Here is a 24,203-nt window from a genome sequence, read left to right as displayed (position 1 = left end):
CTTGATTTGTCTGTTGTAGTTGTGGAAGTGTTGTCCTTTTTATTGATTCGCTGCATGCAACATGTCTGAAGTCAGTCTATATATTCAGACAAACAAAATATTTCAGAAAGTATTAATGTGCCTTTATTAAAGATTCTTTCACAATACAATTCATTATTCTTCATCACATTTCAGCACACAAACAAACAATAACAGATTTCAGCGCATGAGCAGGTCAACAAAAGCTCTGTAACCTTGATGGTGATGGTTGTCCAGTCCCCATTTCCTGCTCCTCTCTAGACAGTTATTGTAGAAAGCGATTACTCTATAGCTCTGATTTCTTTCTTTCCAACTGCCTGCACTCCTACCCTCTTCTCTCATTCTTTACCTTCCCCAAAGCATATTTTCAATTTACTTCCTCAAATGCCTTTAAACATTGACTTACAATCACTCTCTTTCTCTAACTACGTAGCTATTTCCTCAAGTCGGTAGTAAATGGTGTCATTTACCACATTCTAGATGGCAACATCCAATGGCAAAACTTCACTTCACAACTAACATCAATCGAACACATTGATCTATAATAAAAAAACTTTTATTTTAGATTAATGACCATATTGATTTGTGTTCCTTCTCCCTCCTGCTCTTATCAGACCCACAATCACAATCTCTATTTAGCATGTACATTCTATACAAAACCCAAATGTCCTCTATGCAAGAATAGTCAGTGCCTCCCTCTATACATGTATTAGTAAAGAGTAACATATTAGTAATGAGTGACTTAATCATTATGAGTTGCAGCTCAATATGAGTCGTGCTCTCTGACAAGCGTGACAAGCGTGACTAACATGAAAAATGCGCTTTCTGACAAGCCAGACACTAATCAGCTTGCTTCTCTGGTTTTGGCTAACTTGCGTCTGGGACTGGTTATGACTGTTCTAAAGGTTTTTGGTCCATTACAAGAAATGTATGAAAGTCAGTCCTTTATGTAATATTCTTTTAAGGTCCCAGGTCTTAGCTTCTTGCCCTGCCCTGGTGGAACTCTGGGACGATGTGAGGAGCTGCTGAGAGGGGAGTGGAGAGTCCAACAGACAGGTTCTGAAGGCCGAATAGCAGACATTTCCAGGAGTAGCTCAAGGCCTTTCTGACATTCTGAAACACAAGCACAATGACTGAACACAATCAAACAATTAGTCAATCCTTTTAACATTGTATAGTTACAATAAATCTGCTTAAGTACTGCAGGTCCCCATAGTCCAAGTGCTCTAAAAATAGAAAATACATTTCATCTAAGCAAATTAACTTTCAGAAAATATCCTGCCTAGACAAAGGCCTATAACTTGACCCCTGGCCAGGTTCTTTCCTGTTTCATACGAAAATAAACAACTTTGTGCTTTGGCTATTGTGCATAGCTTTCCTTGAGCAGGAAGACGGTGTAACTCCTGGAGTGAGATGGAATTGTGATGAGTGGTACCACACACACACACACACACACACACACACACACACCCAATGACCTGGTTTCTCCATCTTATCTTAAAATGTGACTGTGCATCTTGAAAAGGCTATACACTTCCAAAGAACAGAGGTGCTGAAGGCTACAGAAGATAAAGACGGAAAACAATGCAAAGTCCTTGACGTGTTTTCCAAACACATAGTATCAGAAATCTACCATTTCGTTGTTCCTGTAAATAATAATCAACACCTCTTTACTACTCTACAAAGTGCCCAGATGCCACGTGAAGACCACACTTACCAAGAAGTGACTTTTGTTGACCAAACTTCATATAATTGTGTTAATGTTCTTCACTCATCATTAATTCACCTGATTATCGCCAAGACCGAGATTGAGACTAAGAAGTTAATTCTAAATGTGTTTTGACTTAAGTAGCTAGAAATTAGATTCTGCCATCTTATACTATGATAGAAAAAATTGTGCTTTGCTTCATAGCAGAGACCAATTTGTTTTAAAACATTTCTTGAAATGGATAACTTCTATTTCAACACAAACATAATAACATTATCACATCCTACGCAAATGCAAATCGTTTTGTTGTTTTTAACCTCTGGTCTTTTACATTTTAAGAGCCTCTTCAAACTCCTAATCCTTTGTTAATAAACAGTGTCACTCTGTACAGCACTTGCAATTTGGCATCTTACCTGTGTACACATTAGACCTATATATGCAGTTGTCTTATAACAAGCAGAATTGGGAGAGTTCTGGATATTGATTAATATGATTCCATTATCAATAAGCACACACAGACACTGATTTTGCTATTTGTAATGACTGAATTTGCATGCTACTATGGCGGGGAAATGATGTGGGCTTTCAGAAGGATATCTTTAAAAATGATTATACAGATTCAAAAGATTGATCTGAAAGAGGTTAGGAATGTAGGGTCACATTAAAATTAGCACTCAATTTATAGTTGATTTAAGAAAATACAAAATGCCATTTACTTACCTTAACCAATTTTACAATGTTTCATGGATTGCAGATATTTTGCAAATTAAATATCTGAAAATAAACAGGTATTGTAATAGCTGCAGTAAGATTCTGGCTCCAGTTTACGTCCGCGATTAAAACCATTTTTGAACATATTTTAAGTGTACAGTTTTTAAACACAAAACCCCACTACAGCCTACCTTTCTGTACTTTTTGATTTTCTCTTTCTTTTTGATCTTCCTCTCCTCTTTTTTTCGCGGACTGGCTTCGTCCTCCTCAGTCAAAGGCTCGTATTTCTTAGCCAAAATAGCGAAGTGAACTTCACGAGAACCTTTCTCCGCTTTCTCGCTCTTGTGACTGTCCTCCAAGCCGGGGGTTTCAGAATCAACCTGCCGGCGATACGACGGTCCTTGGCTCTCGCGAATGGTTGCCGATGCCTCTGCATTTCCAAATAATCTTGGTATATCTAAATAAAGGACTTTTGGTTTCATGGCCTTGGTCAGACAAGCGATGCTGTCGCGCTGGCCCCATCCAGATACTATTTACTCCTGAGAAGACTTCAGTAGTCAGGAAACTGCCGTTAGTTGATTGGGCTGGACAAGTCAGGTGTGAACACAGAGGCACCCAGTGAAATCTATAGACAAAAATCGTATTTAGGACATTCCTTTCGGATAGGTAGATCTTTAAACAGTTACTATATTAATTATTACATTACAAAGATAAAAAGTTATGAACATAGAAATAAACGACTTTATTCGTAACCACCATTTCTTTAACTAAAGTATTACAACTGCAATAACGTAATAATTAAATAGGAAAAATCCTATTAAGCAGGAGGCTACTCAAATCAGACTGCTTATTAACAGTTTTAACCTTTTCAAAAGTAGGCAGTAACCTCCCTATGTAGCCTACAAATGTCACATCACTGGTTGTTATATCAGTTGGCAGTGAAGCTCGGTGACAAAACTAGTTGAAGATTTGTTAGTAAAACGTTGCGTCGCATTAGTTCCGCTTTTGGCGCTCGGGTGCAAAATCATAATACATTCATAATTTTTGTATTTGGTCAGCACGGGGTGGCCAGGGACATGTATACGGGGCCACGGGCCACCCCAGCCCTCCGTGTAGAACCGCCACTGGTTGTTAAGATGGTTGTAAGGCAAAACTTAATATGTGGGATCTGTCATTTAGACATTGCTCATTTACCCGAGTGACGCACAACACAAGAGTGGTCTTTCAAAGTGCATACCAGCAGATAACCATACGATCACCAAAGTGCATTATACACATACACCTGTAGAGTACTATATAAACAGGAAGAGCAGCGACACAAATAAATGGTTAAATCAACATTACTACATATAGTTTGTACAGTACAGCTCTATGAGGTTGCACATTGCCTTAACTGTTTTGACCGTTACTGTTGCGCTGGTGTCATGAAAATATACTCAGTGTGCAAATGCTGGCATCAATATTTTCATGGACACAAGTCATCTCCACACCTTCTGCTTCCATCCATATATCATATCGTCAATAATTATTCCATGACTCATAACCACACTTTGTATGCACAGTGTTCTGGAAGTATTATGTGAATATGCAGTAACACTTTGAAGTTCAGACTTGGCTTTCGGTACCAGCTGACTGGTATAACATGATAAAGAGGTACATTTCACTCATTACTTGATATCTTATCTATATGGAGGTCATGGAAATTCTTTGCTCAAGAAAAGTTTGCTCAGATTGACGATTAGCAAAATTACAGAACACAAAAGATCAGACAATGTGAGCCTTTCTCTCACATCCAAACACACAAGGACATATTTTTCAACTTGTTTTAATTATCTTATACATTTAGGTTACACATTTGAATTATGTACAAAACTTACAAAATTAATTATTTAACTAAAATAACTTTTTTTTAACCACACCACGTATCAAAAAAGTCTAGGTGCTTCATCTTTTCCTAAATAATACATTTAAACAAGTAAACAAAAAAGAACAAAAACAAAACAAAAAAGATGGGGGACGCGAGGTACCCTATCCTCAGGTCTAGTCATCGGGGTAGTTGCGCTGGCCGAAGGGAAGGATGGTCTGGTTGCGGTCGGGGTCACTCAGACGCAAGATGCGGATCAGGTTATTGGCCGGGAGGGAACTGGATGAGGAGGGACAGCAGTTCAGTCAGGTGACGGGAGAATAGAAATTCAAGTTAAAGTGCAGAGCAAATGTATTTCAACACAGCATGGCACAGGTCAGGACAGATTAGATTAGGGCAGATTACGGGTTAGGGCTCAGGATTATAAAACAAAGCCAAGATGTGAATGGGACTTAAATTGACATCTGCAGGGGGAGAATCATACCAGGATGACCCAAGTTAGGGGCTACTTGGACATTTGGATGAAGCTCCTGGGCTTTTTCAATGTTCAACAAAGATTTTCAAAGAATTGTATCCCCCCCCCCCGATTATTGTTTCAGGGCATCCCAGTACACCAACTGCTGGCTTTAGATCTAACATGGTTGATCCTAATATTCACTGACTGGGATTTAAATGAAATGAAAGAACAGAGGCTGGACACTCCTGCCTCAGCGCAGGGAACAATAACGAGGAACATGGACACTCCTGCCTCAGCAATGGGAACAATAACGAGGAACATGGACACTCCTGCCTCAGCAATGGGAACAATAACGAGGAACATGGACACTCCTGCCTCAGCAATGGGAACAATAACAAGGAACATGGACACTCACCTCATGCTCTGGGGCGTGAGGAAGATGAACTGTCTGTAGCGCTGACTGGAAGCCACTTTCAGGAACATGTCCATGGAGATCCTCCGGTTGACCATGTCCTACAGCAGAGACAGATACCGGTCAGTCAAATTCCCACACTCACTGTAGGGTAACTTAAATTTCAGTGTTTTTTACCGTCTCTGGAGAAACTGTGATTTTATATTCTAAAGAGGGAGTCTCACAAACAGGAATAAGAGATCTTGACTGATTTATTGTGGTCCGAGTGAGTGGTATACACAGCCATGCCATCTGCATTCATAAAGAGTGCATTCCTAAACGCTCCAAAGGGTAACGGACCCTTTAGCTGCTCATGTACGAGATAAATGTTGGCATTTTGCATTAACAGCGTGTAGACTGTAAGAGTGACAGTGCATAGACCATAGAGTATGAAACGAGAGTGAACTCGGGATGTAACAGTATACCATGTAGACGTCAAACTCGTCCAGGGCGCGGAAGGGTGACTCTGTGATGGACCAGAGCGAGAGGACGAAGCAGACGGTGGAGAAGGAGCGCTCGCCCCCCGAGAGAGAACGCATGTCCGTCAGAGACGCCTTATTCTTGCCTCCAGGTTGGACCTGAGGGGCCGAACAGGCAGATGCAAAGAAATAGATACAGACACAAAGAAAGAAAAAATGCATTTCATGAAGCCACTCCATGTCTTTGACCAGAAAGAACCTTTGAATCACAGATTAACAGGCCCATTACAACAACAGTACATTGTAGTCAACAAGTCGAGTGGTAACACCAGGGTCATAGGTTCAGTACCCAGGGAGTTATACATATAAAAATGTGTATCCGTTATTACAGATGCTTTGGATAAAAGTGTCTGGTGGATGAACTATAAATGTGATTCTCCATCTGACTGCAACAGGTAGATAGATGGAAATCAAGATGGATAGAAATGGTTGAAGCTGGGTGGCATAAGTGGGTGGCATTATTGGCCCAACTGAATGGGATATGTAACTGATAAATGGGTACGTGTGGCTTAGGTTAGACATGCTCGAAAGACCCACGGTGGACTTACAACTATGGAGAGCGTTTTATTTTTGTGGTCGAAGTTCATATGGCCAGTATATCCTCTCTGAGCCAGGGTCATGTCAAAGTAGTACTTGCAGCGCAGGGAGTAGAAACTAGACGGAGGGAGAGAACATGTTGGAGAGCATGCAGGTAACCCAAATAAACCGAAACACCAATAGGTCTGATTCTGCACCATCATGAATGCCCAAGTTTGGCGGGGGTGTTCTCACCCTCTCAGCTTGGCATAAGCTCTCTGCCTTTTTTGGATGAGTTCTGTGATCACCTCGATGAACTTTTTAAGGGTTTTCACTTCCCTGAGAGTAGTGTTGTACTTCTGTAAGGCTTCCTGATATTGCCTGAGAACACGAGAACAACACACAAAAGTAAGGAGACACGAAGATTTCAAAGGACACAAGAAGAGACCAAGAGAGAAGAAATCCAGAGGAAAACCAGTCAGAAAAGAGAGGAGACTAGAGAAGAGAAGAAATGAGGTCAGAGGAGACGAGAACAAACAGAGGAGACAGTGCAGGAGTATGGATAAGACAGGGGAGGAAAGGAGGAGAGGACAGGGGAGGAGAGCTGCAGGAGTATGGAGAGGAGAGACAGGAGAGGAAAGGAGGAGAGGACAGGGGAGGAGAGCTGCAGGAGTATGGAGAGGAGAGGAGAGGAGAGGAGAGGAGAGGAGAGGACAGGACAGGACAGGAGAGGAGAGGGGAGTGCAGGAGTATGAATAGGAGAGACAGGCGAGGAGAGGAGGAGAGGACAAGGGAGGGGAGCTGCAGGAGTATGGAGAGGAGAGGAGAGGAGAGGAGAGGACAGGACAGGAGAGGAGAGGGGAGTGCAGGAGTATGAATAGGAGAGACAGGCGAGGAGAGGAGGAGAGGACAAGGGAGGGGAGCTGCAGGAGTATGGAGAGGAGAGGAGAGGAGGCAAGAGGAGAGGAGAGGAGAGGAGAGTGTAGTAGAGGAGAGGAGAGGGGAGTGCAGCACTATGAAGAGGAGAGACAGGAGAGGAGAGGAGAGGGGAGTGCAGGAGTATGAAGAGGGGAGGAGGGGGAGGAGAGGAGAGGAGAGGGGAGGAGGGGGGAGTGCAGGAGTATGAGGAGGAGAGTAGGGGGGAGGAGGGGGGAGTGCAAGAGTATGAAGAGGGGAGGAGGGGGGAGTGCAGGAGTATGAAGAGGGGAGGAGGGGGGAGTGCAGGAGTATGAAGAGGGGAGGAGGGGGGAGTGCAAGAGTATGAAGAGGGGAGGAGGGGGGAGCTACAGACCTGATGATGAGCTCTCGGTCCCCCTGCTGCTGCTGCTGGGTGTTGATGATGGTCCGCATGCGCGTGATCTCCAGGTCCAGGCTCTTCGCTGTCCTCCTTATCTCCAGACGCTCTGGACAAATCTCTGAGGCCTTTGCTATGGACTCCTGATGCACGCACACACGCACGCACGCACACACGCACACACGCACACGCACACACGCCCACACGTTAATCTGCTTCTAAGCAACATTTTAACTTCCCTCCATGGCAACTTCACAGTAGCCTAGGGGCCTCATGGACAAAGCCTTGTGTAGAGTTATCGAGGGCTGCATACGTATGTATGAAACTGTGTGCAAGACTCCACGCACCTTTTCTTTGCACAACAAGAACTCCTTCCATTTCACTCATTGTAATATTTTTTTGCTATATTTCTTTATTTTTTGTTAAAATGATTCTCCTATAATTTTGTTCATTGTAATTAAAAGGCCACCGCCCTGTTCAGATTGAGACAAAAGCATTTCAAAGGCTCAGAAAATTTCAGCTAATGGCGAAAAGTGATCTTATCAGTAGCATTTAAATGTTGGCAATATGTCATTAACAACAAGAAAGAAAGAGTACAAAAAAAAAAAAGAGTTGTGGCAGTAAATGAGGTGGGGTCGTCAGAGAGGTGGGGTCAGAGAGCCGCATGATATAATCCTCAGTCAGTTTAGCAGCCATGTCTTTAACCAGATAACTACGGCGTCTTAATGGGCAGTTGAACAATATGAAAATAACTTCTACATAGAACAAATTCATAGTGTCCAAAAAAGCCAACCATCACGTACCCCGTCACCTTAAAGGAACCGATAAAGGAATCATGACTTGATCCAGGCCACCTTGACACTATATTAGTCATTGCAGTTGGAATGCCCCTGTTGTCATGGAGCCCAGTATGGTAGGCACTTGCAAGGGAACAGGTACATTCGTGACTCCCTTGCAGCCTCACACCCTAAAGCCGGACCCAATTCAGTACAGGTTTCCAAGAGGATAGCCCTTAGAAACCTAAAACAATTGACAAGCTAGTCATCATGAACAAAATTCCAAAAATGTACGCTGTGTATAAATACACATTCCCTTTCACAACACTTCTGTTATTGGACTCTGTGTTGCATTTAATTTGTGCATGCTTGCATGTCCATTTATTTAACTACATACACTTTCATGTGTATTTATTGCCACTATATTAGTCATTGCAGTTGGAATGCCACTGTTGTCGAGGAGCCCAGTGTGGTAGGCACTTGTAAGGTAACAGGTAAATGCGTGACTCCCTTGCAGCCTCACACTCTAAAGCCGGCATATAAGTGCTGTATGCCAGTATGTGTGCAGGGATGAGGTATGAGGGAGTGCTTATGTGTATACTACTCTGAGAAAGTACCGTGAGTTCCCGCTCTTTCTGTTTTAGGTTGTTTTTCAGGGCCTGGATGTTGTTGATGTGGGCTTTGAGCTTCTCCTCATAGTGCTTCCTGTGGTGCTTAGACTTCTCCACCTCCTGATCCCATTTGCTCAGCTCCTCCTTCAATATGCACACGCACAGACACACACACACACAGGGACAGATAGATTTACAAGCACATATGGATACACATATGCACACACACACACACACACACACACACACACACACACACACACACACACACACGGACAAAAAGATTTCCAAGTACATAATGATAAAAACAGATGCACGCACGCGCATGAGCACACACACACACACACACACACACACACACACGTGGACAAATAGATTTACAAGCACATAAGGATACACATATGCACGCAAACACACACACACACACACACACAGGGACAAATAGTGCACACACACCCCTACACATCAGTATGGACAGAATGAAAGTGTTCTATATCAACCAGAGCATTCCTCCTCCCAGGACCTCCCTTCCCAGCAGGCTTTGCCTGTAGTGGCCCCGTACCCTGATTGGCTCGGCCTCCTCTGCGGCGCTGCTGATGAGTTCCCGGTGTTGCCGGTAGTTCTGGTCCGCCTCCGCTGCGGCGCTGAGTAGCTGCGTCAGCTTCTCCTTTGCTTCCGCACACATCTGGTCGGACATGGACAGCTTCTCCCTGATCTCCTCCAACTCGTCCTCCTACAAGTCATGGCAGTTTTCAGCTTCAGAACCATTAGAGGAAGAAGAACCTCCTCTTTGGAGGTTGGAATCTTTCTTTGGAAAGATTGGAATCTTTCGTTTGCATGCGATTGTGAGGGTGTGCATAAGCATGCGATTGTGAGGGTGTGCATAAGCATGTATGTTGGTTACAAACCAGTGGCACCAGGTCCTCAGATTGAGGTTCCTCAACATTTTGCAGTTCACTGATCTCCTGCTGCAACCTCCTGGACTGGCTCTGTAAAAGAGTACTCATTAGTACAACACACACACACACACACAGTCAGTCAGTGCTGATGAGCATTTGAGATGAAGGGTCGAAGGTGAAAGATGAACCTTGACTTTGGTGCGTTCCTCGTAGGTGGTCTTGAGCAGGGCGTTGTTCTGCTGGACCTGGGAGTCCTGAGTCTGCTTGTGCTGATGGAGACGTGACAGATTCTCTTGCTGGTTGTCAAGGGCCGCCTTCAGATGCCTGTATGTAGAAAAGAAAGTTCCAAAATTAGATACCCAAAGGTAAGAAGGTAGCACACACAGATCTTCAGGACAGCCAGAGGAAATGTTTGGGTCTGTGAGTGACAGTGACTCCTCAATTTCACCTGGAAAACGTTCCCACAAATCCTGTCATTAACAATGTTGTGGGGGGAAATAATCACCAAAATGTTTATCAGACAATGTGTGTTGAAGGATAATTAAGATAATAATGCTAACAATACAGCGTTGACTAAGTCAAAAGTTTACATAAATACCACACACACACACAAACACAAAAACACACACAACACAAACACACCTGATCTCTTCCTCCACGTCTCCGCTGAGGAACAGTGCCCTGGAGTGTGAGTCGTTGGAGTAGTATCGGTTGGTGAACACCTGGTCCCCCGTCCCAGTGAAGGCCTCCCTGCAGTTCTGGGGCGGTCGGCTCTGCTGCATCACCCTTCTGGCGTCCGCTTTGTTCTACACACACATTCATTCAAACAGACACGAAAACATATGGATATACACATTATGTTTTTTCAAAAATTACACAATTAATTACTTTCACACTTTCACATCCATATGGCTTTAAGTCAGAAACAACAGGGTACAAACATTATCCAATAAACAATATCTAACACAAAAAGTCTTTGACTTCAAATAAGTAAAAAGTCACAATAAGCCATAACATAAAGTGTCTTAGTAGCACACACACACACCTTAATGATCAGTACGGTCTCGATCCCCCTCATGTCGATCAGACAGTTGGCCACGTTCGGGTCGTCAATCTCCAGGGCCTGCAGCACACTGGGGTACTCTGGGTGATTGACAGCCCTAGAAGCAGAGGTCAAAGGTAAAGTAGGCAGTCATTTACTCCAGAGAAGATGGACACAAGAGAAGACCAAGTTGGAACTGGAGTGTGTGCGCATGCGAGAAAGACAATGGATGCATGTTTGATAAGCAAGCAAACGTTCATTACGGTGGGTGTCCACGGCACAAATTACATGCGTTAAATCGCATGCGTAAAGTCGCCTGGGGGGCCTGGACAGAAAAATCACTGGCTGTAGCAAAGTTCAAGAAGCAAGTTCAGGTGCAGTGCTGCGCTAATGTAGCACATTAGCTTGTGAACTCCCCAAAAAATAATGATAGATGTTGCGGCAGTCAGTCATGGGCTGATTCATTTGATTCATAATTTGTTAATTTATTCTATCTAATTCATATATATCAGCCAGTTAAATCACGAAAACGTTGTATGTAACTTATTTAGAAGCTAACTAGCTAGCGACTATGTGTTTCCAATAGGTTTTCGGTTAAAGTGTTAGCGGCAAGCTAACAGTAATAGTCGAGAGCTTCAGTTCAAGACCTACAATATTCTGTTTGACCTCACAGCATTCGTGTAGCATATAAACAACAAACCGAGTTGATTAGACGTATAACAAGTCGTGTAGATAACCTTTATTCACATAAAATATTTCCCAGTAACAAGAGTCCCGAGACTCCGCCATCTTGTTTCGATATTTTTGATTACTCCCGCCCCTATGAGCTACGTTGGCCTCCAAATCACACACACGCCGAACTGATTGGCTCTCAGCATGCAGCACATCGCTCTCATTTGCATAAAGTTAAAGAATGCCCAACTTTTTGCAGGCAGCTAACACGATTTTTTCCTCAGTATGCAGCAAATCGCATCCATTCTATCCCAATGAGAGCAGCAAGATAACGCGTGCCGTGGGCACCCCACCGTTAGTAAGTGTGTGTGTGTGTGTGTGTGTGTGTGTGTGTGTGTGTGTGTGTGTGTGTGAGAGAGAATGGTGCAAGTACAGACCTTTGGGTGATGTTGTAGGGTGCATCGCTGAATTGGCTGACTATGATGGTGGGTCTCTTGTCCTTTAAGTATCTCATTGTGAGTGCCTGTAGGTGGCGCTCATCTCTATGGTTATCACAGCAGAAGGCCATCATCAAACTCTTCAGACAGCTCTCAACAGCCAGAGCCAGAGATGAGTCCTTCAGACGGATACAGTAACCTACAGCACAACAACGTTATTATAGCATAGTCTGAAATCGACATTGTGTTTGCTTCTGTGTATGTATGTGTATGTGTGAATGTGTGAATGTGTGTATGTGTGTATGCTTCTAAGTCTGTGTGTATGTGTCTGTGCTTCTAAGTCTGTGTGTGTGTGTTTGCTTCTAAGTGTATGTGTGTGTGTGTGTGTCTGTGTGTGTGTGTATGAGTGCCTGTGCTTCTAAGTCTGTGTGTATGTTTGCTTCTAAGTCTGTTTGCTTCTAAGTGTGTGTGTGTGTGTGTGTGTGTGTGTGTGTGTGTGTGTGTGTGTGTGTGTATATGTGAGTGTGTGTGTGTTCTGACCCAGTGGCCCGACAGGTTTCTTCTGGAACATTCCCTTGCTGTAGGCCTCGTCGATGGCGTTGAGCAGAGCAGGCATGTGCTCCCCAAAGCGCCGGATGCGATTGGACCGGCCGGCTTCCATCTGACGCAGGCTCTGCTCCTTGGACTGACAGGAGCGCTGGAGGTCCTGCTCTTCGCGTCTGAGAGACACCAGAACAGCCACAGGAAGGGAGTTACACATAGAAACATGCCTAACCGTTACTACAGATGCTTTGGATAAAAGTGTCTGGTGGATGAACTATAAATGTGATTCTCCATCTGACTGCACCAGGTAGATAGATGGTAATCAAGGTAGATGGAATTGGTTGATACTGGGAGTAATCAGCATTAACAACAGATCCAAACATCGCGACCAAGAAATCAAGAAGACGAAAAAAACAAACAAACAAAAACAAAAACAAACAAAAAAAACAGTGGCTAGACGCGCACAGGAAGCCAAGACAAAGGACAGGAGCAAAGGGTCACAACTGAATGTGAGGTGGAAGAACAGAGTTGGAGGAGCACACAAAAACACCCAATAAGAAATGAGCAGCAGTGAGTGATGATTGTACATAGGTGGACTGAGGAACATGTATGAGACACAGATGGATGGATGGATGGAAGCCAGAGGGGGACAGATAGAGGGGAAAAAGAAATGCACAGAAGGAGGCAGAGAAAGTAGGATGTGGGAAGATGGAGGGAGATGGGGAAAAAACTGTTTTGGAATATTTTAAAGGTCACTCTTAGCAGCGTGATTTTGTTTTATTTTTATAATCCCCTGTGGACACCATTGTAAACAGTTCAACAATAAGTGCCACACCTTTAGCCAGGCTTTTCCTGGTCCACAAAATAACATTGGGAGCTGCCAAAGCAAAAAGGCAACTGCCAATATTAACAAAGTTTGATTGATGACTTGACCTCAAACATCTGTTCCCATCACCCACACCCACGGCTGGGGCTCACAGTTATCACTACCGCCACAGCAGCCACTAAACACGGCAGCCATCCTACACTACTGGCCATCAGAACACTTCATCCCACGGCCTGAGTCTGCGCCAGTTCAAACACTGACCTCATCTTGTCTAGGTTGTCCTTGGCGGTGGTGATGGCCTGCTGGAACTGGTCCAGCTGCTGGGCCAGGGTGGAGTCGCGGTGCCCCAGGTCCTCCAGCTCCAGCTGCAGCCCCGCGATGCGCGCCGCAGAGGCCTGGCTGTCCGCAGCAGATGCCTGGCTGATGCTGAAGACACAAAAGTGTGCGCATTCACAAACCAACAATTATTAGACACATTTCCAAAAATGACAATAAAGGCTTTCAATTCAACATTTTAATATGTTTTGTTTATTTTAGAGATCAGCCATTAACAAAATGAAGCGAGTCGTGGAGGGTCCACCTATGATGAACTTGCACTAGTTTCCAGTGCCAAAAGCAGTTCTGCTTAGAGGTTGACATTTCCTGCTTTTAGGTCTAGTCTTGTCCGTCCATGGTGACTACCAATAACCTGTCAAGCGCCCACCTGACTGCCCCCAGCCACACACACACACACACACACACACACACGTCACATCTGATGATCCTTACACACCGGAGGTCATCCGCTCACCTGAGTTTGAGCTCATTTATGCGCTTGGTGAGCTGCTCCCTGTCCTTCTCCAAGTCACGCTGGTTGGTCTTCAGCTTGTGGTAGCTGGCCTTAAGAGAGAAGGTTACAAAGATGTAAGAAAGGCAAATACACTGCAAAACATTAATGCCTTTGTGGGTCTGGAGCGGTGTCTCTCTCTGGTGTCCAAGACACACACAAGTGTGTGTGTGTGTGTGTGTGTGTGTGTGTGTGTGTGCATGCATGCATGTTCTCACTTCTGAAGTCTTTACTGCCCGGCTGCGCTCCTGGATGTCACCTTTGAGCTGGGTGCCCTGCGGCTGCAGCTGCTGCAAGCGCTCCGTCACCTGCTCCAGCTGCTCGTGCTGCTGACGGTACTTCCTCTCCGCCTCCTCAACCTTTGCCTACACAGGAGGCCATTACAAGATGCATAGTTTGATCCATGCGTTCATGTGAGAGTAGACGTCTTTTGGTGATGGCTGTTCTTAGGGCAAAAGTTATAAAATGGTATCTGCATCAATGCTACTGTGGGGGGTGGTGGTAAATGACGCCATCTACAAAGTTGTTTTCAATTAACATGAAATGGGCACTTCTTCTAATATTCGTCCATTTCAAAACCCTTTCAGTACTACAGGGACCTACTAAATTCAGCACAATGCTAGAGAAAGCCACTTTGTGTTAGAAGAGGACACCACGTGCCCACCATGCTACATGTCATGGGTTTCATTTAGAGGAACAAAATGTCTTCCATAGAAGGTACCTTCCACTCGTCCACCTTCTGGTTATATTTTGGTGTTGACCTTTCTTCAGTCTCCACCCGATCGCCAATAGGCTTCATCTCCTTCTCCATTTCATTTACCTACACACACACACACACACACACACACACACACACACACACACACACACACACACACACACACACACACACACACACACACACACACACACACACACACACACACACACACACACACACACACACACACACACACACACACACACACACACACACACACACACTATTCGTTTGGATTGACTCATCATGGCAAGATCCAAATATATCTTTTGAAAAGGTTCAGCAAGGTTAAACAAAGAGTCAGTCCATAATGTGCACCTCAAGGGTAAAGGTGACACCTGCATTTCCAGATGAAGAGACAACCAATTGGAGCTGACACCCAGCAGTACTTTGTAAATTGTTATAAAATGCAATAGCCTTTTTTCACAAATCTATAGACCACACACACACAGACACATTTTATGCACATGTCCCAAACTGCCAAAGATTCAGGCAGTCCATCTGAACACATTCATGGATATGAAATGGTTGACAGTGTTACGGAGCTCCTTCAGAGTGAGTGCTACACTGTGATTTAATGTCCCTTGGAAGTGGTGCATCCATTCAGTATGTACCATGCAGGGGTGTTTCTTGATCTACCTGGCGCCCGGTGAGAAGCTGGGTCATATGTACGCCATTATGGTTTACATATTTTGCCGGTCTTAAGGGCAGCTTCACGGGTCGTCTTCAACATGATCAACAAGCACATTATGAACAGGACCCTCATTGCCATAGTACAAACACACACACATACGACAGAATCTTTTCTAATGCCATAACTGCTAAATTCTATCAGTTACAAGACATTTTGGGACGTAGAGAAATGTATGTGTGATTTGAAAGGACACCTTTACAGTCTTTACAATTACACCTTTACTGACTGGATATGAGACCTGACATCTTCATACAAACACTGCTCTGTTACGACGCACGGGCATTTGTGTGAGTGTGTGTTCAAGTGAGTCACTCACCAACGCCCAGGCCATCTGGTTCTTGAGCTCGTCTAACTTCTTGTCCATGTCCTCAAGTGAGGCCAAACTCTTGTACCTCTCTTCCTTCTCCTTGAGCGTTCTCTTCAGCTCTTCCGAAATCTGGGGCGAAGAACAGAGAAGAGGAGTTACAATCTCTTAGTTTGTGTTTGTTTTCACACCGGTCACCTGCTGTCTTTAGCCAAATGGGAGCGGCAAAGACACAACGCTGATTGGCTGCCGCTAAACAAGAATAGACTCCGGGAGGTGAAATACTTGGAGTTACAAAAGCAAAGAAAACCCATGCAAAAAAATACAAAAATGATACGATTAATAGTGGAAGGCTACCAATAAGTCATTTCAGCACTCAGTGCTATTCGTGCAGGTGCCTTTCTGATTGAGTGATGCTGAAGAAGGATATTTCTGCATAAGGGTCTTGCCTCCTCATGCTGATCCACTGTGTTCTGGGTCAGCGCCTGGGTCTTGATGATGTAGTCGTAGTCCTCGTTCATCTGTTCCAGTTGGGTGGCCTTCATGAAGAACTACAACACAAACAAGATCATCAACTTCAGTTTGGTGGCCTTCATGAAGAGCTACAGCACAACAAGATCATCAGCTGTGGTTGGGTGGCCTTCATGAAGAGCTACAGCGCAAACAAGATCATCAGCCGCAGTGTGCTGCATAAGATCACAATTTACCACCTAAGTAAATACACTGATTTTACGCCAAATGCAATGGCATGATGACTGGCTGCTGAATACAGCAGTGACCATGACTTTCACAGAGCAACACAAATAACAGGCAACAATAATCCTGTCATCCGGGGACAGTAGCGGTATACAGTATGTAGTTCGCCACAGCGTCATATGACTTACAACTGACCATAGTGCAATAGTAGTGCACAGTGCAAACTGCAACTGACCATAGTGACATTTCTATGACATTCCAACTTTTCAACCAATCATAGACTATGCCAAAAGTAAGGCTCTACCTTGTATTTATCTGTTTCCCCTTTCGAATGTAGGAAGTGCTTGCTCATCTCCTGAGTTAGAATGGACACAGGGTTGTCCACCTGTAAGCAACAATCAGCAAGAGAGCAAATATCAGTTAACATGAAACACAATCACACCACACAGAGATGATGACAATGGCACTGATAAGGGTAGGCCACCCCAGTGTACCTGGACGTTGAAGTAATCCAGCAGAGAGATCAGCTCCTCCTTCTTGGAAGAAATCAACTGACCTGATATATACAAAACAAAAATGAATCCATAACTTCTGTTCAATTTGGCATAGACATGCTTCTCAGAGATCTTCTGTAACTAAAGCTCCATACAAGTATAGTCTGGTCAATCTGGCCATCGGTGCAGTGTTAATATGTTGAGAAACTGTACATGTAGAGGTCCTTATGGAGTGTGTGTGAGTGTAAGTCTTTGATGGGGTCCTTATGGAGTGTGTGTGAGTCTTTACCAGTTTTACTGCGGAGTTTATATGTCCTGAGACCTTCGCTGGAGATGCGCAGATCCAAAGTGATGGCCTGGCCATAGACTTGTGGCTTAAAGGCATCATTCCCCCTGTTTCTCAGTGTAATGGACACTTCAGCAGAGCTGGGAGCAAAGAGGCAAATGTGTTGCTTACACTCCAAATGCAGTCAGAAATACACACATTATTACAGTATACATAGAAACATATATTACATATGGGAGTCACATTTTTATCATTCTAAATAGCATAAATGAGTACGACACATACTACATGCATAAACAAACAATAAGATGAACTCATATTCACCACCGTCGACATAACGGACAAATCATGTCAGTGATCAAACACAGTGATGCAAAAGCTAGTGCCTTTGATTGGGAGAGCCTGGGGCTGTTACTGGATGTGGTTGTGCTACTATAGCAACCCTTAGCCGAGACAGGTCGACTCAATTTCCCTACAGTTTTATGTACCTTTCTCCCTCCTTGACGAAGCATTTAAGTGAAGAGCCTCTGTTGGTGGTCTGAGCGTTCCCTCCCAGGGCCACAATCAGTGCTGTGAGCACAGCGCTCTTCCCACCTGAGGAACCACACACAAACACACACACAGAATAACTCTCAAAACTAAGATGCAAACACACACACACACACAGAATAACTCTCAAAACTAAGATGCAAACACACACACACAGACGGAAATGTATAAATGCACACTCATGAACCCACATGGAAAGCACACACACACAGACAGACACTGACATCCAAAACACTGATGCAACTAAACCATTTAAAACACACGCAAATTCTTCACCTACTCAAATAGAGTATGATACACGATGGAATACTCTACAAACTCAAACTCACAATAAACTAACTTTCACAGCTATTAAAACTCACAAGTGACACGACACAGGTGCGTGTGATGGTTACAAGACACAAATAAGAAACAGAACGGGCAATGAAGGAGAGGCCTCACGCACTTCCATTGTTCCCGACTACAAAGTTGACGTTCGGTCCGAACGTGAAGGGCCCAAGATGTGCGTGGCACATGAAGTTCTTCAGTGTGATGCTTTCTACGATGCCCACATCTCCCGCCGTCTGAACAAATAAGTCAAATTCCGTTTAAACTACAGTCGACTGAGACAAGATATGGCATGCAAAAGAATGTAATTAGGGATGTTGAATTTATAGACTTACGCAGACTGAGGGCAACGGATCAGCTTCAGGTTGTGAAGTTAACGTTAAGGCGAATTCCTCTTCCTCGTCGTCTTCATCTGGCTGAGAAGACCGCAACCTTTTGTGCTGGCTCTCTCTCGTGGACTCACTCTTACGCTTGGACATCTTACGCAGCGTCAACTTACTCAGTTGGCGAGAGTTGATGTATTCTTGGATATAACGTTACATTACATTAACATGTCAACAGTAGTCGTAGTTATGACATCAGTTCCTGCCAATTATCTAGCTTTCGTTTCTTCGGAAAACTCCCCTGACAGTGGTGATTAGTCACAACTGGAGGAATCTGGGTGTGTATATATATATAGCAAACCGACACAACACCGACACAGAAACAAAGTCGCGTTTGTCTACAACTCCATATAGACGCTAACGTTAGCTAACAATCGTTAACTTAACAGCTATATAACTTTACGTACATAACATGAAGCCCGCCATAAGAGTAATTTGCCTTGGAAACCAGTCAGCTTCGTATGTGTACTTGGATGGGTTAGATATATTGTTAGATACCAAATCTATCATAAATTAACCTTAGGTTTAGTATAACTAGTGGTATGAGTCCATAGTCCTGTGTCGGCTAGTTTTAGTTTATTGGAGATCTATCTAACGTTATGACGTTGCCGATTAGCTAACTGCACTAGCCGAGATTTGTTATGCTAACGTAACGTTAGCTATCTGACATTGGTTAATCTTAGTCCTCCACAATACAGACGCAAACACTGTCACACTAAGGTTCATTAGAATACACTTGTCGGTATGTTGTAAAACAAGTTCAAATGCAGATTTCACGTACACAAAATAGTTTAAGAGGTGGGAAACTCGGTCACTAGGAGCCCATCCAGCGGTCTTCCCAGCTGAGTCTATCTATTCCCGCGCGGACAACGTCAAACAATACTGTCATCACGCATGTTTTTTACTGACCAATCAGCAGGGGAAACGAGAACGAGGATTTCCCTTCACACTGTCCGTCAACGGAGTGGCTGGTGTGGGCATAGACATATCATCATCATTGTTTATTCAGGGAGAAATTGACTGAGCACAGGGCCCTTTTGCAGCAATGCCCTGATTGAGGCCACATAGTACAGAAGAACAATACATAAACAAACCACAACAAAACGAAACAGACAAAATAAATAAAATAAAAAAAACACACCAAACAACTCAGAAATTAAGCATAAAAAATAAATAAATAAAATAACATAAAGTAAAAAAATTAAATCAGAGAATCATTCAAAACAACAGCATTAAGGCACATCCTTATTATCTAAAAGGCTCTTAAATTGGTTGACAAATACTTGGTTAATTTCAACTCCACTTGAATAGTGTTCCATTTATGGGAAGCAAAGAACTTAAAAGCTATTTTACCTATATTAGTTTTTGTAAGGGGGATTTCAAGGGAGATGAGGCTCTGTGACCGTGTATTATGACAGATGGATTTTAATTTTAAAAGTGACATGAGATAATTAGGCAGTTTTCCCACTAAGGCTTTATAAACAAATAAAAGACAGTGTTTTTCCCTCCTGTCTGCTAGAGGGGACCAACCAACATTCTTGTATAAGTTACAGTGGTGGGTCCTGAAAGCGTCTCCTGTAACAAAGCGAATAGCACTATGGTAAACAGAGTCCAGGAGTTTTAAGGTAGAGGGTGCAGCATACATGTAAACAATGTCACCATAGTCAAGAACTGACAAAATTGTTGATTGCACTATTTCCATTCGGTTGTGTCTCTGGGTGTGGGTCCTAAACCGTTTGTAAAAGGGTAACGCAAACACTGTCGTTTAATTATTAAAAAGTCGGAAAAAATTGTGTATTGCACTGATTTATTGCATTGATTCTACATCTGAAGAGGACTATCTAAGCAGCGATATCTTAATATGGAGGCAGGAGTAGGACATGTACAAAAAAACAGGACTATTAAAGACTATTAACTTAGTTCAATAAAACTCTGGTACCATGTTTGTCCTAGTTAAAAGACAGGTTTTCTTTTCAAGTGTAAATCTGCGTCGCAAAACGATTTCCCCAATGGGTGGCAGTAAAGCCCACTTGAAGTGAAACGCAGCACTGCACTTGGCGAGGAAGAAGAACGCGGAAGTAGGAAGCAATAGTGGGGACTTTTGCTTAGCCAACGTTGCACATCTGCCTGCCTAAATTTGTGAAAATGACAGGTTCGAAAGCACAAAATACTAGTTCTATCCCAATTGATGCCTTCAGCAATTTAAGGGTAACGTCTGTGTGGACATTCCTGCAAACTGTAAGTGCACAATACAATTAATATGATGTCGCTATATGCTTGTTAACATAGGTAAACCCACAGGCCAGACATTTTAGCTAAAGTTAGCTGACATGTTAGAGTTATAGCAAGATAGGATTGTTGTTACTTAGACCAGTTTAACGCCACTCTTGTTTGATCTTTGAAAATAACAAACCAGTCTAACTTGGACGAACAGTATGTTATATCCATAGATTGTTGTGAAATTGCTTATCGCTAAATGTGTATTTGGACAAGAAAGTGTGAAATTGGAAAAAGTATGTTTCGACATTGACCTGACACATTTGTAACCTTACATATTCTGGTTTTGTTTAGCACATTATATGAACAAGTAACCAAGGCAACATTGGCTTAGCTAATTCCCGTTTTATTTTATTTTTTCAGATCCAGTGGTCTGAGACATGGCTTATAGGACTCCTTGCGTTTCATGTATTTTGCTTTGTCGCTACTCTATTTACTTGCAAACACTACCGTCTTCAAATATGTCTGTTCCTAATGATGGGTAAGTGAATCTGTTCTGTCACCGTCGCTCAGTGTGAAATTGACAAATCGATTGGCCAGTTAGCATGCAAAGTATATAGTACAGTACACCATGTTGACCAAGCTGGTCTGAATTAGCGTTAATTGACTTGCTTTGTAAAATCGGCATAGGATAAACCTGAGTTTGAGTTTTATATTGATATAACCTGTATGTATCCAATCTGATACACAGTTGGAATGGTGGCCAGTGCAGAGTATTTGAATGAGCTGGCGGCCATGAACTGGAGGTAAGTCTCCAAACTGTCAGTTTTGAAACCCTCTGCCATATCCAGTCTCAAAATACGCTTAACAGTCACTGTGCTGTTCTACTTTAGGTTGTTCTCCAAGTTCCAGTACTTTGACTCCAAAGGAATGTTCATCTCATTGGTGTACTCAGTCCCTCTTCTGTTCAATACCATCATCATTGTGGTGAGTTTGATTGCAGCTTTTGCCACAGTGGTGGATTACTGTGGTTATTTACCTTCTCCATGTAGCCTTCTCCACCTTTAGCTAAAGCATCGGTTCCCAAACTGGGGTACGCAAAGTGGTTCAGGGGGTACGCGGGGAGAACATTTGATTTGCGTTTCAAAGTGAAAAAGCCCATTACATTTTCAAACTGAGCTATAAATAGACATGAAATCTTAAATAGTCAGAATAGCCAAGTCGCATTGCCAAAAATACTCATGTATACCCATATTCAGTGAAATAATTACACTGCCAAAAATAGCTACAGGTAGGTTAGTGACCTACCATGACTGAATATATGCGCGGGGGGAGGGGGAGTGGCAGTTAGTGACCTAGGCAGTTAGTGGCAGTTAGTGACCTACCCTGACAATTTCACAGTTTCAAGTGTTATAGGCTGAATATGTGCGCGGGGGAGGGTGCGTGGCGGCGGTTACAAACATGGAAAAAAAATGGGGGGGTACGTAGCTGGAGATTGAATGTCTGAAGGGGTACGGGACTGTAAAAAGTTTGGGAACCACTGAGCTAAAGGAAGCATTTGTTCCCAGTTCTTTCCCTCTGAGGTTCTGATTTAAGTGCACATGCAGGATAATGTTAATACAGGGTAGGTAACACCTCTGAATAGAGAAGCATGATGGCTGTGTGCGTTTGTGTTTCCAGGCCGTGTGGGTGTACCGTACCTTCTGTACCATGACTGAGCTGAAAATCCTGCAGCTGAAGAGGAAAGCAGCACGACAGCAGAGCCAGAAGAAGACCCAGTAACTCGGACCTCCAACCAGCCGCTGAGACGACCGCTGGCATGACCCGAGTTAACCTGCTTATTCGATCCAATTTCTTTTTTTTCTTTTTTTTTGGGGGGGGGGGTTCGGGGTTTGCTGGTGACCTCTACGCCATGCCATCTAGACATTAGACCTCATTACTTCCTATTCAGTTTCAGCCATTGTTAGTCTTGAGTTAAATGTCAGTCAGTCGGTAACCCCCCCCCAGAGCTGACCTTGGTGAAGTTTACTCTGTTCCCTAGAACTGTGGTCTCTAATCAGAACTGAGCATAACAGGCTGATGGTGAAACACAATGATGGGGCCACAGTGAGACTGTAGCAGTCTTGATAAGAGATTCTCAAGGACCTGTGTTTAGAGTGTGCCTACTTTTTCTTTCTCTGTCAGATTTATGTGATCAGCATTGCGTGTGAGTGTGAGTGTGAGTGTGAGTGTGAGTGTGTGTGTGTGTGTGTGTGTGTGTGTGTGTGTGCGAATGTGAGAGAGCGAATGAGATACTGTGTTTTGTGGGACCAAGGGTGTATTTTTTTTTTTTTTTTTTGTCCATATGCATACGGACATGCATGCTTTACTTTGCTTTACTAGACAGTTTCACCCCCTTTCTGGTTTCTGGCCACAGTACCTGCAGATGCAGTATTATTATGGCTTGCAGTTACATAGATCCATCCATAGGGGGCGTCTGAAGTCCTGAGGTAGGTGGATGCAGAGATGAGCTCTGTCTCCCTGCTGTGTGGATTGATGACAGATGTAGCATATTGTTATAGTTGTGGTTGACTTTTTTCATGAATATGCAAATATGTCAAATGTTTTTGATAAAATGTATGCCTTTTTAATTTATTTCTTTAAAGGTGGGTACTGGGGACATACGCTTGGAACTTTACTGCAATTGTTGTAAATAAAAACAAATTGCTAAGTTTGTCTCTATGGGACTGTGACAATAAATTACATTCACTCTGAAAATCAGTAGTTTTCATTTTATTTTGTTAATGTGTTTTCCTTTGAATCCCAGTTTTCATGAACTTTATTTATGTGGCACTTTTTATGTTATGGACGCTCTCTAAGCTCTTTACAAGTAATACCCCACACATACTACAGGGTATACCCTACACATACTACATGGTATACCCCACACATACTACAAGGTATACACCACACATATTACAGGGTATCCCCCACACATACTACATGGTATACCCCACACATATTACAAGGTATACCCCAGACATACTACAAGGTATACCCCACACATATTGCTGATGGAGATGGCAGCCGAGCTTTGAGTCAGTTTGGTGTCTGTGTCTTGCTCAGGGACACTTTACATGTGATCAAGGGAAGCTGAGTTTGAACAGGGAGTCATCCAGTAATTTGCCCACTGCTTTACTTCTGGTGTTGAAGTCCCCTCAATGGTTTAGCAGTGCTGATGGCCGGACTCCCCGGAAGCACATGTAATTTGTCACTGAAAGGAATGCATTCATTGGATTGTGATGAAAAGATATGGCCTGACTAGTGATTAGACCGGTCAGAAGCATTATGTCCTTCGACTTCAATGATCGGATGGAGCAGTGA

At 43.4% G+C, this 24,203-nt stretch overlaps 3 protein-coding genes across 7 annotated transcripts; 1 reads left to right on the top strand and 2 right to left on the bottom strand.

Moving 5' to 3' along the window:
• Positions 1-100: 100 nt before the first annotated feature.
• Positions 101-3,040, bottom strand: LOC105889802 (uncharacterized protein C1orf115-like). 4 transcript variants are annotated; one of them, XR_006152835.1, is made up of 3 exons: positions 2,629-2,748; positions 2,447-2,500; positions 991-1,151 (listed from the first exon to the last, which is right to left on the bottom strand). XR_006152835.1 is itself a non-coding variant. In XM_012815730.3 (2 exons), the coding sequence occupies exons 1-2, from the start codon at positions 2,917-2,919 to the stop codon at positions 994-996; spliced, it is 429 nt and encodes a 142-aa protein (XP_012671184.2). In that variant the 5' UTR covers positions 2,920-3,040; the 3' UTR covers positions 101-993. The 4 variants fall into 4 exon arrangements, 1 of the variants encoding a protein (XP_012671184.2); XR_004165277.2 differs by having other exon boundaries at positions 1,005-1,131; XM_012815730.3 differs by lacking the exon at positions 2,447-2,500 and having other exon boundaries at positions 101-1,131; positions 2,629-3,040.
• Positions 2,869-19,731, bottom strand: si:dkey-119f1.1 (Structural maintenance of chromosomes protein 6-like). Of its 2 annotated transcripts, none has more exons than XM_031581831.2 (28): positions 19,533-19,731; positions 18,576-18,763; positions 18,359-18,476; positions 17,853-17,958; positions 17,368-17,504; positions 17,079-17,140; positions 16,889-16,969; positions 16,338-16,439; positions 15,901-16,020; positions 14,852-14,950; positions 14,349-14,495; positions 14,095-14,183; positions 13,566-13,730; positions 12,476-12,654; positions 11,936-12,134; positions 10,830-10,944; positions 10,427-10,590; positions 9,973-10,108; positions 9,794-9,874; positions 9,448-9,618; positions 8,892-9,029; positions 7,496-7,641; positions 6,460-6,585; positions 6,237-6,342; positions 5,635-5,787; positions 5,174-5,271; positions 3,302-4,580; positions 2,869-3,062 (listed from the first exon to the last, which is right to left on the bottom strand). In XM_031581831.2, exons 2-27 carry the CDS (start codon positions 18,717-18,719, stop codon positions 4,478-4,480), a joined length of 3,285 nt encoding a protein of 1,094 aa, XP_031437691.1. In that variant the 5' UTR covers positions 18,720-18,763; positions 19,533-19,731; the 3' UTR covers positions 2,869-3,062; positions 3,302-4,477. The 2 variants fall into 2 exon arrangements, with proteins under 2 accessions (XP_031437691.1, XP_031437690.1); XM_031581830.2 differs by lacking the exon at positions 19,533-19,731 and adding an exon at positions 19,405-19,511.
• A 906-nt stretch (positions 19,732-20,637) lies between these two features.
• On the top strand, positions 20,638-23,597 carry tmem18 (transmembrane protein 18). The gene is made up of 5 exons (XM_012815733.3): positions 20,638-20,861; positions 21,264-21,381; positions 21,592-21,646; positions 21,734-21,827; positions 22,521-23,597. The coding sequence occupies exons 1-5, from the start codon at positions 20,769-20,771 to the stop codon at positions 22,620-22,622; spliced, it is 462 nt and encodes a 153-aa protein (XP_012671187.1). The 5' UTR covers positions 20,638-20,768; the 3' UTR covers positions 22,623-23,597.
• The last annotated feature ends 606 nt before the right edge of the window (positions 23,598-24,203 follow it).

This window comes from Clupea harengus, chromosome 15 (assembly GCF_900700415.2).
Source record: "Clupea harengus chromosome 15, Ch_v2.0.2, whole genome shotgun sequence".
Lineage (NCBI taxonomy): Eukaryota > Metazoa > Chordata > Actinopteri > Clupeiformes > Clupeidae > Clupea > Clupea harengus.
This window is presented reverse-complemented; position numbering and strand designations above follow the sequence as displayed.